This window comes from Eptesicus fuscus, chromosome 3, assembly GCF_027574615.1.
Source record: "Eptesicus fuscus isolate TK198812 chromosome 3, DD_ASM_mEF_20220401, whole genome shotgun sequence".
NCBI classification, from domain to species: domain Eukaryota; kingdom Metazoa; phylum Chordata; class Mammalia; order Chiroptera; family Vespertilionidae; genus Eptesicus; species Eptesicus fuscus.
In genome coordinates this window covers 80,246,190-80,262,490 of record NC_072475.1, presented here as the reverse complement: position 1 = coordinate 80,262,490, position 16,301 = coordinate 80,246,190, and the positions used below count along the sequence as shown (strand labels likewise).

Sequence of the window (16,301 nt, the reverse complement as noted above, 5' to 3'; positions counted from 1 at the left end):
TTAACTCTTTATATTTTTCTGTAATGTAACCTTGCAGCTCCTTCCATCAAGAAGCGGAATCTATTTCTCCACTTCTTGAATTGGGGCTAACCTTGTAATCTTCTTTCACTAATAAAAATGAAACCCTGGAGTTTCTGCTCTTACATTCTTGGAATGCTGCTCTGAGACCACCATGTGGGAAAGACAGTTCAGAATCTTTGTAGAGCAGAGATGAGATGACCCAGCCTAACTAACTGGCAGTCAGATCTGTGAGTGAGCCCATCCCAGACCATCCAGCTCAGCTGAGATGCAGGATGAATGAAGTTGTAGAGTGACTCAGAATTTTGAGCCCTTGTTGTTTAGGCTCTACCTAAGTTTTGGCTTAGGCCACAATGTAGCAGGAACAAACCAGCCTTGTTGAATACCCATTATGTATGAAGCACCAGGTCAGATACACCATGAGAGACATAAATGAATATTAATAATATTGAATGGAAGACATTGATAGCCCTAGCCCTGTCTTTCATATGTGAACTAAAAATTAAGTGGCATGCAATACTTATCTGTTTTAAACATACCTAATCCTGGGAGAACATATTTGCCAATGTTATCACCGATAAGGGCTTAATCTCCAACATCTACAGGGAACTCATACAACTCAACAAAAGGAAGATAAACAACCCAATCAAAAAATGGGCAACAGATCTAAATCGATACTTTTCGAAAGAAGACAGAAGGAAGGCCAAGAGGCATATGAAAACATGCTCAAAGTCACTAATCATCTGAGAGATGCAAATCAAAACGACAATGAGGTACCATCTCACACCTGTCAGAATGGCTATCATCAACAAATGAACAAACGACAAGTGCTGGCGAGGATGCGGAGAAAAAGGAATCCTTGTGAACCGCTGGTGGGAATGCAGACTGGTGCAGCCACTGTGGAGAACAGTATGGAGTTTCCTCAAAAAACTAAAAATGGAACTCCCATTTGACCCAGTAATCCCACTCCTAGGAATATATCCCAAGAAACTGGAAGCACCAATTAGAAAGGACATATGTACCCCTATGTTCATAGCAGCACAATTTACCATAGCTAAGATCTGGAAACAGCCTAAGTGCCCATCAGCAGATGAGTGGATTAGAAAACTGTGGTACATCTATACAATGGAATACTACGCTGCGGTAAAAAAGGAGTTCTTATCATTTGCAACAGCATGGATGGAACTGGAGAGCATTATACTAAGTGAAATAAGCCACTTAGAGAAAGATAAATATCACATGATCTCACTCATTTATGGAATATAATGAACAACATAAACTGATGAACAAAAATAGATCCAGAGACAGAGAAACATTGATAAGACCATTAAACCTCAGAGGGAAGGTAGGGGAGGGTGGGGGTAAGGGGGAAGAGATCAACCAAAGGACCTGTATGCATGCATATAAGCCTAACCAATGTACACAGACAACAGGGGGGTGAGGGCAGGAGGGGGGGATGGGGGATAATGAGGGAATAAGGACACATATGTAATGCTGTAATCAATAAAGAAATTTAAAAAAATATAAATAAATATACCTAATCCGCCCTAGCTGGTATGGCTCAGTGGATAGAGTCTGAAGGGTCTCAGGTTCGATTTTGGTCAAGGGCACATACCTCTACCTCTACCAATTGATGTGTTTCTCTCTGTGTCCTTCCCACTCCCTTCCAGTCTCTCTAAAAATCAATGGAAAAAATATCCTCAGGTGAGGATTAAAAAAAACACTGAATAAATAAATAAAATAAGAAAAAAAACATATAATCTATATTAACAATCTTCCATATTTCTACAAAAACCAGAGCAAGGGCCTTTCTGGAATATACAAGACAATCCAGTGACGTGAGAGAAAAAGGATTAGATAACTTATTTTTAGTAAATATTTTTTCTGCTTGATTCTTCACATGTTTTCATAAGGTATGTTATATACATGGTCTCATAAGGTACATAGCATATCTTACTAATAAAAGCCTATGTGGTCCTCATGCCATCATGCCGTGAAGCCCTCATGCTGTCACAATCCATCACCAGGAGGTGGGTCCCAGTGGCTCCTCTGTGCAGCCCGGAGGAGGCGAGTCCTGGTGGCTCCTTCACGTGGCCTGGAGGAGGTGGGGCCTGGTGGTGCATCAGGGCAGCACTCTGGGACTTGGGGCCGTTCTGCGGCACTGGCGGGGTCCTGGGTCTCGCGTGATTCTGTGCGCCGGGTCACTAGTATTATATATGACTAGAGGCCTGGTGCACAAAATTCATGCATGGGGGTGTCCCTCAGCCTGGCCTGCACCCTCTCCAATCAGGGACATCCCTCTCACAAGCCGGGACCGCTAGCTCCTAACCGCTCACCTGCGTGCCTGCCTGATCACCCCGCAACTGCCACCCTGCTGACCTGATCACCCCCCAACTGCCCCCCTGCCAGCCTGGTCGCCCCCTAACTGTCCAGAAGGAAGTCGGACGTCCAGAAGATGTCCGGTTGACCTGGTCTAATTAGCATATTACCCTTTTATTAGTATAGATAGAAGATAGTATGTGAACATTATTTATAAACACATAAATATATACATTATATGGTTTTCTATAGTTTTAGCTCCCACATATCCTCAACCTTGTACCCCCACACAAAAATAATTTCTTCTATGCCTTGCTTTTCTCAGATACATGAATCTTTCCCTAGCTACCTAAGGAATAGTCAGTGATAGCTATTGTCACAGACCATTGTTCGTCTGTACTGTTATTGATAAACAGTCACTTCAGCAAGGCTATAAGCACTTTTCAGACAGGGTATCTGTAACCATCTGTCTTTGGCAGTGCAGCATAATGGCATGATTTTTAAAAGTATCAGTTGATAATTGGTGTGTTACTGACAAATAAAACATGTAAATAATAAGCATGTAAGACAATAAACACCTTCAAGTTCTGCTTTTACCACCTGATAATGGTGAGGCTGTAAAACAATTCTTAGCTGAAAATTATTACTGGGGATTTTTTCCTGAAGCACTGTTTTTTAAAGATGTAATCTCTCCCTTGTTGGAAATCATCAGACACAGGTTTACTAAATATTCAAGTGCAGCATTTAGATTTCTATGGATTTCCTGTAAGATGCAGACTCACAAATCCATCTCTTCTAAATACACTACTGATAATCCTATGCTAGAAGCAAAGCACAATGGCAAAAATTGTTATATATCACAGAGGAGAGAGGTCACAGAGATCATCTCCCCATGTGCCTCACTTCACAGATTAGGGTACTGGGCCCAGAGAGGGTCAGTGTCTTAAGTAAGTCCCACAGTGGACAGAATTCTTTTCCTTTGACTTCTGTCTAGTTTAGTGCACTTCTCATGACCTCATAGTTTTAGAAACGATTTCCATAAATCTTTGGAGTAAAAGTGTGTCATTGTGTTAAGGGAATTAAGGAAGCCACACCATAAATAACCAACTTAGTGCATGACACATAGTGGGCTTCCAACATATGCTTGTTGAAGGATGAGGAGAGGGATGAGTGGAGGCCTAGCTGGCTGGCTGTGAAGTCCTCAAGACCAGACACTCAGGTCTTTCAAGTGGTGCCAGCAAGCTGAGGCTGGTGGGAAGAATCACTTCTTAACAGGGATCCCAGCAAAGACACAAAGTCATTCTTTTAATCATTTCCCCCCCTGTAATCATGTCTCATATCTCATTTAATAACAGAAATAATCAAATAAACTTGTTTTTCTTCTTGAGTATTCCCTAAAACTATAAAGGTCATATAGATTCACTGTAAAATTTTTAAAAATAAAAGTAAATTAATAATCCTATATAATAAAAGGCTAATATGCAAATAGACCGAATAGCCGAAAAACTGAACAACCAGTCGCTATGATGTGTGCTGACCACCAGGGGGCAGGCGCGGAACATGGCAGGCATCAGCTGCGGCGGGATGGTGGAACAGGTGAGCGGGGATGCCAAACCAAGGTGAGGTGCAGGTCTGGGGCGAGCCTCTGGTGGTTACTGAAAATTCTTGGCTCCCGTGCACCGCGGTGCTGCCCAGCACTTGCACCTACTGCTGGCACTGGCCCCGCTCGCACCTGCCACCAGAGCCACCACTCACACCCACTGCCAGCGCCTGGTGCTGGCGCCGAATGCCCCTGAGGGCTTTTCCATCTCCCCCTGCTCCTGAGGGGCAATCAGGGCAGCAGCTGCTGCTCGCACCCACTGATGGAGCTGGCCCCGCTCTCACTCGTTGCTGGTACTGGCCTCAATCGCTCCACGCTGTCAGTGGGTGTGAGTGGGGCCGGCACCGTCAGCGCGTGGGAGCGGCAGTGGTGGGAGGAGGGCTGCCGGCAGACAGGGGACCAGGGTCTGAAGCAGGAGGGGCTGGGCGGGAGTGCAGAGGATGTGCTGAGACCTGCCCCTGTGCCCACCGCAGACTTGCATCCCACAGTTCCTTTCAAGGTGCACGAATTCGTGCACTGGTCCCCTAATCCTATATAATAAAAGGCTAATATGCAAACTGACCGAATAGCGGAATGACCGGTCGCTATGACTTGCACTGACCACCAGGGGAGAAGCTCAATGCAGGATCTGCCCCTTGGTGGACAGTGTAATCCCACAAGGGGAGTGCTGCTCAGCCAGAAGCTGGGCCCATGGCGGGCGAGGGCAGCGATGGTGGTGGGAGCCTCTCCCGCTTCCACAGGCCCGCTCCCCAAGCCAGCAGTCAGATAATCCCCGAGGGGTCCCGGACTGCAAGAGGGCCTAGGCCAGGCTGAGGGATCCCCTCCCCCCATGCATGAATGTCATTAGTAATATTAATAACTAGAGGCCCGGTATACGACATTTGTGCATGGGGGGTGGGGGGTGTCCCTCATACCGACCTGCACCCTCTCCAATCTGGGATCGGGCCTAAACCGGCAGTCGGACATCACCTCACAATTCGGGACTGCTGGCTCCTAACCACTCACCTGCCTGCCTGCCTGCCTGATTGCTCCTAACCGCTTCTGCCTGCCAGACTGATTGCCACCAAACCGCTCCCCTGCCAGCCTGATTGACGCCTAACTGCTCCCCTGCCAGCCCGATCGCCCCCAACTGCCCTCCCCTGTCAGCCCGATTGCCCCCAACTGCCTTCCCCTGCCGGCCTGATCGCCCCCAACTGCCCTCCCCTGCCGGCCCGATTGCTCCCAACTGCCCTCCCCTGAAGACCTGGTCGCCCCCAAATGCCCTCCCCTGCTGGCTGCTGGCCTGGTCACTCTCAGCTGCCTTCCCCTGCTGGCCTGGTCGCACCCAACTGCCCTCCCCTGCAGGCCTGTTCACTCCCAACTGCCCCCCTGCCAGCCCAATCGCCCCCAACTGCCCTCCCTGCTGGCCTGTTTGCCCCCAACTGCCCCTCCTGCTGGCCTTGTCGCCCCAAGCAGCCTGCTATTCAGTCATTTGGTCATCCCTCACTAACCCCCCTGCTGGGCTTGTTGACCCACGCAGCCTGCTGTTCGGTCATTACTGTTACTGTGATGGCATCCTGGACAATTTGCATATTCCTCTATTATTAATATAGATAATAGATAACGTTTGTTGAGTGCTAATTTTGTACCACCCATGTTGCAAATATTTGACATGTGTTGACTTTTAATCCTCACAGCAACTTTAGGTTACAATCATACTAAACTACTATTATCCCCATTTTACAGATGAAAACACTGAAGCACAGAAATATTAACTAACTTGCCCAAAGTTTTATAGCCAATAACTAATGGATTTGAGCTCAGGCAGTGTAGTTCCAGAATCCATGGTTTTAACAACCCTTTTATAGTGTCACTGTTCAAGTTTTGGTTTCCAATACAAAGTAATTTTTTTAAAGAAACTGACTTAAAAATTTATAAATTTAACTTAGTTAAAATTTAAAAGTTCTATACCATAAAAGACATAGTAAAGTGAAAATACAAGATACAGACTAGAAAAGATAACAGCAAAACATTTAATCAACAGAACAGTAATTTATAGAATATGTAATTAATTCCTACAAATCCATAAAAAGACAACAAATACAAAAAAAATCACAGAGACCATGAAAACAAGCAATTTATAAAGAAACCCAATAAAGAAAAGGATGTTCACCTCACTAATAATTACAGGGTGAAAATTTAAAATTTCATTTATCAAACTGGGGAACATTGTAAATTCAATAACAGCAAGTGTTGATTAAGATATGGAGCAATGAGAACTCTCACACTCTGCTATAAATTGGCATTCTATTTAGGAGAGCAATAATCCCTAGTACTCAACATTCCAAAAATTACAATCCTATTCCCTAAAGAATATTCTGTAGAGAACTAATGTACACGAGAAAAAAATGTATGAGAATGTTCAAAGCAGCATTTTTTCTAATATGGAAAAAAATGTAAACTATTTTAATTTCTATCAATAGTAAAACATATAAGTTCTTAAGTAAAACATATAAGGACTATTCATATAATGAAATAGTATAAAGCTATCAAAACACATAAACAAAAGTAAAATGGAACAAGGAAGAATCCTATATAATAAAGAGGTAATATGCAAATTGACCCTCACGCCCTCACATAAGATGGCTCCCCCCATATGGTCAAAGATAGCTGCCATAAGATGGTCTGCAGGAGAGGGCAGTTGGGGGGGACCAGGCCGGCAGGGGAGGGCAGTTGGGGGAAACCAGGCTGGCAGGGGAGGGCAGTTAGGGGCGACCAGGCCGGCAGGGGAGGGCAGTAAGGGGCGACCGGGCTGGCAGAGGAGGGCAGTTAGGGGCGACTGGGCCAGCAGGGGAGGGAAGTTAGGGGTGACTGGGCTGGCAGGGGAGAGCAGTTAGGGGCGACTGGGCTGGCAGGGGAGGGCAGTTGGGGGCAATCAGGCCAGAAGGGGAGCAGTTAGGCGTCAATTGGGCTGGCAGGGGAGTGGTTAGGCGTTGATCAATCTGGCAGGCAGAAGAGGTTAGGGGCAATCAGACAGGCAGGCAGGCAGGTGAGCGGTTGGGAGCCAGCAGTCCCAGATTGTGAGAGAGATGTCCAATTGCCCGTTTAGGGATTGGGCCTAAACCGGCAGTTGGACATCCCCCGAGGGGTCCCAGATTGGAGAGGGTGCAGGCTGGGCTGAGCGACAACCCCCCTCCGTGCACGAATTTCATGCACCGGGCCTCTAGTACATGATGAAAAGGCATGTTTTAGAAAGATATAACCAATGTTATTCATATAAAGTTTAGAAATATACAAAGAAAAACTATATATTGGTCAGCAGTATGTATACATGTTTTAAAAAGTATAAAACATGCATGTGTATGATGCATGCCAAATTAAAGATCATTATTTCTGGGGTGGAAAGAGTAGAGAGTAGATTAAGGAAGAGATATGTGAGGGGCTGCAGTTGTATCTATAATATTTTACTTAAAAATATTTCCTAATGTATATAGTAAATTAAGATTTTATAAATTTGTATATACCATGTAGTGGTTCACTATATTTTCCATACTTTGCTGTATACTTCAGTTCTTTCAGATTTTTAAAGAAATATTATTAAAAATTAAAAGTAAAACATTAATGATGATTAAAGTTTCATGATTTGTAGGGCTGAGTAAAATTAATAATCTGTACATTATTTAAGCAGACTATAAGTTTAATTAATATTTTTTTTCATGAGCAATTTCAAAGGTAGACCAATTTTTCTTGCTATTATAAATTACTTTGGATAATCATATACAGGCAGTCCTCGGGTTACGTTGGAGATCCATTTCTATGGCGCAAGGTAACTCGATTTTCGCCGTAAGTGGGAACCCACCTACATAAGCACCTACGTCACTCAGATGGAGCACATACACAGCAGTAATGAAGTGAAACAGTAAAAAAAATTTAAAAGAAAGATAATTCCTGACTTTTACTTGTGGTAAATAAATAATAAAAAACATAAAGCACAATATGTACATACGTCGAAATGACAGAACTTTTTGTTTTTATAAATAAATGGGAAATGGCTATGTAACCACGAAAAGACGTAAGTCGAGTCCAGCGTAACCTGAGGACTGTCTGTAATCAGATGTAGAGCTAATGTATCCCTCAAATATTATATTATTTTGTTTCTATAATATTCAACAACTATAGGAGATGAGAGGTCCTAAATATAACTGTTTACTTATCCAAGGATAGATCTGGAATTTTAGCAGAAGGTCAGGGATACAGCCAGGGACCAAGCCCTCATTCCTTTAATATTAGACTTTGCCATCATAACAAAATAACCCAAAGTATTTTGTAGCAATAATTCTATCTTAATGTCCTAAGGCTAAGAAAATTAAAAAAAAATATGCAAAGGAAATACCATAATGTGAATCTGCAGAAAGTTAGAACAATTAGCCTAGTTATCATTTTGCAGTTATGTTAAGTATGTCTTAACTTAAGTAAGCACTTAGGCCGTGGCTGGAGGTATGACCTGGGACCCTGAGGTTGAATGTTTGGCAGATGAACTTCAAATACAGTCTGTTTACCCATGGACATAAGTGGCCTTAATCAAAGCAGAACACATTTTTTTAAAATGTTCATTTCAAAAACAGAAGAGTAAATAAGACTGTGATTTATGAATCTGCTAATGCTGTTCTCTGCTGTAGACTTTAGAAAGGTTTAGAGTCTTTGGCTGCAGTAAATACAAGAGTGCAGACTTGTTAAAGCAGTAATAGGTGCCCTTATTAAAAATTCCACTTTCATTAAGAGTTACAAATTATCTTCCTTCTTTCCAGTCCGTCAAGAATGCGTTCCAGAAGCAATGACACAGAGGGCTCAGCCCTAAAGCAATTTCCAAGACACAGTAAAGACCACAGTTTCCAAGCGCCTGAAGACATGAAGCAGAAACAGCAAGACAAAGACACCACCAGTGAGTCGAATGCAATCCTTCTACATCCTACATCACACAGTGGTAATGGCCACCAAGGAAAAGACCTCTCAAGAGATGACCTATTATTTCTTCTAAGCATTCTGGAAGGAGAACTGCAGGTCAGCTGATTTCGAATTAAACCCCTCATGCTTCAAAGGGAAGGCTGCTTGTGAATTTGGTGTGTGTATATAAATATATATATCTATGGTCCTTACTTGTCTGTACATGAAAGAAAGTGTAAGTACATATACACACAGTTCTCCTCTGCCAACTTGAAGGGCAATTAATCACATCTAAAAGGGCTATTGTATGACATGCGAATGGCATGCACGTTATGAAAGGTCATATCCTCTGTTCATGCTGCTCACAAGCTTTGGTGCACAGGCACGTATAGGTACCAACAATGCCAGCTGACTTCTGGATTGGTTTAAATAACAATAAGTGTTTTTGTACCTGATGTGAACTGGCTCTTAGACTTGCCCTGGCATCATTAACTTACATAAAAAACTAAAAACAGCTGCTACACATATAGGAGACTCTTATTTCCTAACCCTGAAAATGTACTAGTAAATGCCAGTCCATTGAGGGGTATCATATTATCTGCTTGTCAAACACAATAAAAAATGTAGGTTCTCTCAAGTTGTATAGTGATCACTTTTTAAAACATTATTAATATGTAATTAGATTGTAAGAAGAATGAAGGGACATAGTTTTGCTACTTTTTCTAAAAGGTACTATAACTAAATATAATTTGATTATATTTGAAAGTGAAATAAAAAATACTCAACTCTAATAAGAACTCACTTTTGGAGACTGCTGGTAGATAAAGTGGCTTTCTGAAATGCCTTTTGTTGCTTCAGGCTCGAGATGAAGTCATAAGCATTTTAAAGGCTGAAAAAATGGACTTGGCTTTGCTGGAAGCTCAGTATGGGTTTGTCACTCCAAAAAAGGTGTTAGAGGCTCTTCAGCGAGATGCTTTCCAAGCCAAATCTGCCCCTTGGCAGGACGACATCTATGAGAGACCAATGACTGAGGTATGTGCCATATCAGGGGTGTGCACCTGGGAGATGGAAGAAGTTCACAAGCTAGCTAAGCACTAGGCCTGGCAGTTGAACATGACACACAACTCCTTTTTGATTACTTAAAGTTTAGCATTCTAAGACATTTAAAATCTACCCAAAGTAGATGAATACTACATGTTCTACAGGAAAGAAAAAGAGAATAAACCATGGCCAGGATATTTTCATTTTTTAAAAATTTTTTTTTTTTTTACTGGAAGCAGAACTCTTTATTGTTGACTTTTAAAGAACATATTTATTTATTTTTTTGGTTATGGACATTGATTTCTTTTTCTGAATTTTATTTTATTTAGGTTTGTTTCTTGACACCAAACTGAAACCTAACAAATGCAAGAGAATTTCTCTCTGTTTCTTCTCACTTTCTCTCTCTCTCTTTCTCTAGACACACACACACACACACACACACACACACACACACACACACACACCCCACAGGTCTGTCTGAACTTCTTTTGGGGGACCTGAATGCTATTTAGGTTACAATAAAAAAAAAAAGATGAAGTATACTCTCGCCAGTGCGGCAAAGTTGGTTGGAGCATTGCTCATACATCAAAAGGTCAAGGGTTTGATTCACTGCTAGGATAGATACCCAGGTTGAGGGTTCCATCCCTGGTCAGGTTGCAGTTCCATACCTGGGTACGTGCAGAAAGCAACTGATCCATGTTTCACTCTCACATCCCCCCTATCCCCCCTTCTCTCTAAAGTAAAAAAACAACAACAAAAAAACATGTCCTCGGGTATTAAACAGAAAAAAAAACCCAGATAAAGTTCAACGATAGAGATTAATTTCTTTGAAAACACTAAGGTATTATGTCATAGAAATTTTGAACATGAATAGAAATGATCTAAAGATCTGCCCAAGAAACAGAGTTTAGAAAAAACATATATTTTAGATGAGTGCATATCCTCCTTTTCCTTCGAAAGTTTCATGGCAGCAGAGACCTCTCACCACCACACGTGCCAGCAATGACAACAGCAAAGATGAGCAGTACCAACAGGGCCACCACTGCACAAAGATGCAGTACTGCTTTCTCTTTTACTTGCTGACATTTCTGAAACTCTTCGACATCCTTACTTTATTCTTCTATTCTCCTTTGAAACCTCAATGGAAATTTTCATAATTTTTCATTTTTATAAAAAGGAAACAACTAGGAGCAGGAGTTAAGGCTGGAGAGAGTGAAAGCAAGTTTTGGACAAATTTCCCTCACATACACTCTGGCAACCCACCTCAGGACTGACCTCCAATGTCCTTGCTATTCTCGTCTTGGGTGTCTCATGAGAGAAGATTAGCGTCTTGCCAAATTGTGAAGGAGTTTGGTCATATGGATCTGCTTTTCTGAGGGGTGAGGATGAGACCACCCAAAGTCTGTTAACTTGTGCTTTAATCCGAATTTTAAACAAGAGGAGCTGAAGCTGCAAGTCAATAGCGTTAAAATTGTATCTAGGATCCCAACACAATGACTGTGAAGCAGCATGAGATACAAATTCCCAAACCCATATGAGCACAAATGCCAATTAAAAATACAGTACATATCCTAACAAAACTCCACAAATGACACAACCCCTCAACACTTCAGGGTGAAATGAGACAACATGTTTCCAAACTTATGCTGAAATCTGTAGGACAAAGTTTTGTTACAAAAGAATTCCACTGCACACATGCAAAACTGGAAACACCCTGACCCTCTCTACAAATGCTTGTCCCTGAAAGTTATCCATAAGTTAGCACTGCTTCACAAATTCAACCTTCTTTGATTACTCCCCCAACAAGTACCCCTTCACACACACACACACACACACACACACACACACACACACACAGATACGTGTGCGCGCACATGCACGCACACACAGACTTCTCACATTCCCACCTCCAACATTTGCCCACTTTCTTCTCTTGCCTTCTAGTTTCCCTTTATATATTTGTCTCTCCTCAGCTATCAGTCTTTCCCGGAGGCCCTCATAACTCTACCTACCCAACAACCAGTTGTCTACCCTCTTCCTATATCTAATGGAAAGTAACAGGTGAAAGGAAGATATCCAGAGAATAAACAGTAAAGGGGAATTCTAAGAGTTCCCTAGATAGAGCTGAAGAAAAGAGAGAACAGCATTCCTACTAAGACCGTCTGTGACTGCACCCTAGTTACATCAGAATAAGGATGTGCATGCTAAGAAAATAATCTTCTGCTTTCTCCCATTGCAGGGTATAAACTTCCTCCCACCTTTTATTTTCTTAACAATGGTCTTTTTGAAAAATGAAAAAATCTAAACCATGTCTAGGGTAAACTAAAAAGGATTTATATATTCTTAAGGGAAAATAACTTAGAAAATCAAACTGCTCTCAGTTACATCACGTGACAAAAACACTGACTTAAGCTAAAAACCTGGTGGAGGCCTGGGAGCTGGAATAAAGGATGAGGACGGGGAGAGGGAGTAGCTGGGTTGTTAAGAGGGAGGAAGACGAAAGAACTCATAGTCCACAATAGTTTTAGCCTCCTATTGCTTTCAAAGCTAGTGTTCCATAGGAGAAGTTACCTTTAAAAAAATACTTGAGTTAATGGCCTAACATATTAGTTCTTCCATAAAAGATATGAAGAAAAATATAAGAATACTAGAGGCCTGAAGCACGAAATTCATGCAAGGGGCTCAGCCCTCGCAGCTGCGGTGGCTTGCCTCGGCCCTTGCAGCCCCAGCTTCGCCCAGAAGGTCGTCCAGAAGGTCGTTTGGCTGTCCAGTCTAATTAGCATATTACGCTTTTATTATTATAGACTAGGGGCCCAGTGCACGAAATTTGTGCACGGGGGGGGGGGGGGGGGGAGGGGGGGCGGCGTTCCCTCAGCCCAGCCTGCACCCTCTCCAATCGGACATCCCTCTTGCAATCTGGGACTGCTGGCTTCTAACCACTCACCTGCCTGCCTGGCTGAATGCCCCTAACTGCCTCTGCCTGCCTGCCTGATCGCCCCTAACTGCCCTCCCCTGCCAGCCTGATCTCACCCCCAACTGCTCTCCCCTGCTGGCCTGATCTCACCCCCAACTGCCCTCCCCTGCCAGCCTGATCTCGCCCCCAACTGCTCTCCCCTGCTGGCCTGATCTCACCCCCAACTGCCCTCCCCTGCCAGCCTGATCTCACCCCCAACTGCTCTCCCCTGCTGGCCTGATCTCACCCCCAACTGCTCTCCCCTGCCGGCCTGGTTACCCCCAACTGCCTTCCCCTGCCAGCCTGATTGCCCCTAACCCCCTGCTGGCCTAATCTTGCCCCCAACTGCCCTCCCCTGCCATCCTGAACGCCCCTAACTGCCTCTGCCTCGGCCCCCACCACCATGGCTTTGTCTGAAGGAAGCTGAACGTCCAGAAGATGGCTGGTTGACCTGGTCTAATTAGCATATTAACCTTTTAGTAGTATAGATAGATTATATAGGATAGGATTGCTTAAATGGGGGGGGGGGGAGGGCTTTTTCAGCAGGAGGAGATGTTGTTGGCAGACAAAAACACATAATCCCTATATCTGGACTGATTGTCAGCCATATGCACTGAATTACCAAACCGGTCATGCAAAAATTGAACAGCTTTCTTACACCTTCCACCAAACAGCTGTTGCCCTTAAAACCCCTCCTCAGCTCCCACCTATGGTTCTGCCTTCGAAGTTCACCCAGGTTAGGTTCTGATTGGTCGATTTCTATGCCAGTCAGCGTCAAAAGCTCTGCCTCCTAGGCAGCCATTGGCTCCTCACACCTCACCCAGATTAGGTTCTGATTGGTTGGTTTCTATGCCAGTTAGCGTCAAAAGCTCTGCCTCCTAGGTAGCCATTGGCTCCTGGCACTTCACCCAGATTTGGTTCTGATTGGTCGGTTTCTATGCCAGTCAGCATCAAAAGCTCCACCTCCTAGGCAGCCATTGGCTCCTGGCACTTCACCCAGATTTGGTTCTGATTGGTCGGTTTCTATGCCAGTCAGCATCAAAAGCTCCACCTCCTAGGCAGCCATTGGCTCCTGGCACTTCACCCAGATTTGGTTCTGATTGGTCGGTTTCTATGCCAGTCAGCATCAGAAGCTCCACCTCCTAGGCAGCCCTTGGCTCCTGGCACTTCACCCAGATTTGGTTCTGACTGGTCGGTTTCTATGCCAGTCAGCGTCAAAAGCTCTGCCTCCTAGGCAGCATTGGCTCCTGGCACTTCACCCAGATTTGGTTCTGACTGGTCGGTTTCTATGCCAGTTAGCATCTCTGGGCCTATCTCTGGGCCTGATCAAAGAGGCTGGGCTGATCAGCAGCCCCCAAGGAGGCTTGGCTGCTGGCGAAGCTGGGAGAGAAAGAGAGAAGCAATAGCTGATCAACAGCTACCCCGGAGTCTGAGGATCAGACCCTGCCTCTCTCTCTGCAGGCCTCTCTCTGGGCCTGAACTGCAGCCTCCTCAGCAGTCAGTGCTGGGTTCCTGAGCTGGCACCGGCTGCAGTCAATGCTGGGTCACCACGGCAACCCAGCACTGACTTCTGGTGTTTGGTGGAGCCTTGGTCATTAGGAACCCTGGCTCAGATAGATAGATAGATAGATAGATAGATAGATAGATAGATAGATAGATAGAAAGAAGAATCTGCATATCTTTTTTTAAAATATATTTTATTGATTTTGTACAGAGAGGAAGAGAAAGGGACAGAGAGTCAGAAACATCAATGAGAGAGAAACATCGATCAGCTGCCTCTTGCACACCCCCCACTGGGGATGTGCCCGCAACCAAGGTACATGCCCTTGACCGGAATCGAACCCAGGACCCCTCAGTCCACAGGCCAACGCTCTATCCACTGAGCCAAACCGGTTTCGGCAAATCTGCATATCTTATCAGCATTACCTTAGGGCAATCTTTAGAATACTTATTTTAAACAACATATTTTAAATTTCATTGAATTAACTTATTTAATATTGATATATAAATATAGTTGTGGTTCCTGTAATCAGGGTGTTTATTGTCTAACAGAGTGATAAAAAAATATGATCACACAAGTGTACAGTTATACATATACTAACTTCTGTGTTTAAAACCACAAGGCACTATGAGAGAGTACAATGGGGGGTCAAATTTAAATAGGAGAATGGGGAAAGCCAAGATCCAGAGAATGAGTATGTGTTAGTCAGGCAGAACAAAAAGGAATTCCATTTCCAGCAACACTGTGGACACATATTGAGTGAAATTATATCTCTAAAAGAATACATAAAAACATTAGATAAACTATCTAATACACTCTTCAATGCATGGATGAGCTTACATGGAAGCAAAGGAAATTCTGAAGCTAGGAACTGAAAGGGAAATTTACAAAGATTAGCTTCTGGTTCCAAATTATTTGAACCTTTCTCCTCTCAATCCACAAACTTCCATTGCTGAGAACCACCAAGGACAGATTCATTTTGGAATATAACCTCTGGCCTTTCCCCTTTATTTGACAATGGCCGGGTGAGCTGGCACAGTGGCATTTCTGAAGCCTTTCGTACATCAAGATGGTTAGCAATAACTTGCCTATATATGGAAGTGACTGTGAAACCAACTGAACTTCCCTTTAGCAGGACCCCAGAAATGTGCATAGACTCTCCAAAACTACCTGCCATGAAAGGAAATATGATGGTAGGCAAGTAAAAATGGGAAAAAGACAGGGTCTTAACTGATTATAATTAAAATGTATTATTTTAAAATTTTACTAAATATATGACTTAGGTGAACACATTACTAGGGCACTGGAAGGGCCTTGGAAGATGCCCATGCCAGTGAAGAACCCTAAAACTTAAGCTTCATGGTAAATCTTCCTCCTCCTCTCTGTAAGCATGTGTGCACACTTTTAGAAAGGAACACTTGACCATGTTTGTAGGCACACTTTGAAGGGACAGAGGTGGGGTCAAAGATATAAGAAAGAAATTCATGGACAAAACAAAGGCTGGAAGGAGACAAAAAGGAATGGTGCAAAGAAGTTCATACAGGTGAGGTGGTTGAGAATGAAGAAAACCAGTTTTCTCAGTGGTTAGAGCATTGGTCTGTGGATAGAAGGACTGCAGGTTCAATGTCCAGTCCCAGTCCAGGTGTATGCATGAGGCAACCAATCGATGTGTGTGTGTGTGTGTGTGTGTGTGTCCCTCCTCTCCTCCCACCCTTCCATTCTCTCTAAAAAATCAATGGACAAAATATCCCCAGAGAGGATTTTAAAAAAAGAATGTAGAAGAATATAGGTAAGTTAAGAGAGCAGAAATATAAGAAAAGCTCCATTTATGCTTAATGAATTCTACTCAGTCAAGTAGGGGATAAAATTAAGAAGGTAATGATGTGCTCAGGTCTAGTGTTTGTTTATTTTTATTTTTTAAACATCTTTTTATTGACTTCAGAGAG

The 16,301-nt window shown here is 43.4% G+C and overlaps 2 protein-coding genes across 2 annotated transcripts in view; one reads left to right on the top strand and one right to left on the bottom strand.

Annotated features, from left to right (window-relative positions):
- Positions 1-16,301, bottom strand: part of CMSS1 (cms1 ribosomal small subunit homolog) — a 398,213-nt gene that overhangs the window by 255,811 nt on the left and 126,101 nt on the right. The window lies entirely within an intron of this gene.
- The window catches only part of LOC114226681 (filamin A-interacting protein 1-like), a 123,863-nt gene continuing 116,296 nt past the window's right edge, over positions 8,735-16,301 (top strand). Inside the window, exons 1-2 of the mRNA XM_028134804.2 lie at positions 8,735-8,977; positions 9,719-9,892. Of these exons, the coding sequence (XP_027990605.2) occupies positions 8,735-8,977; positions 9,719-9,892 (417 nt within the window). The remainder of the gene's footprint in view (positions 8,978-9,718; positions 9,893-16,301) is intronic.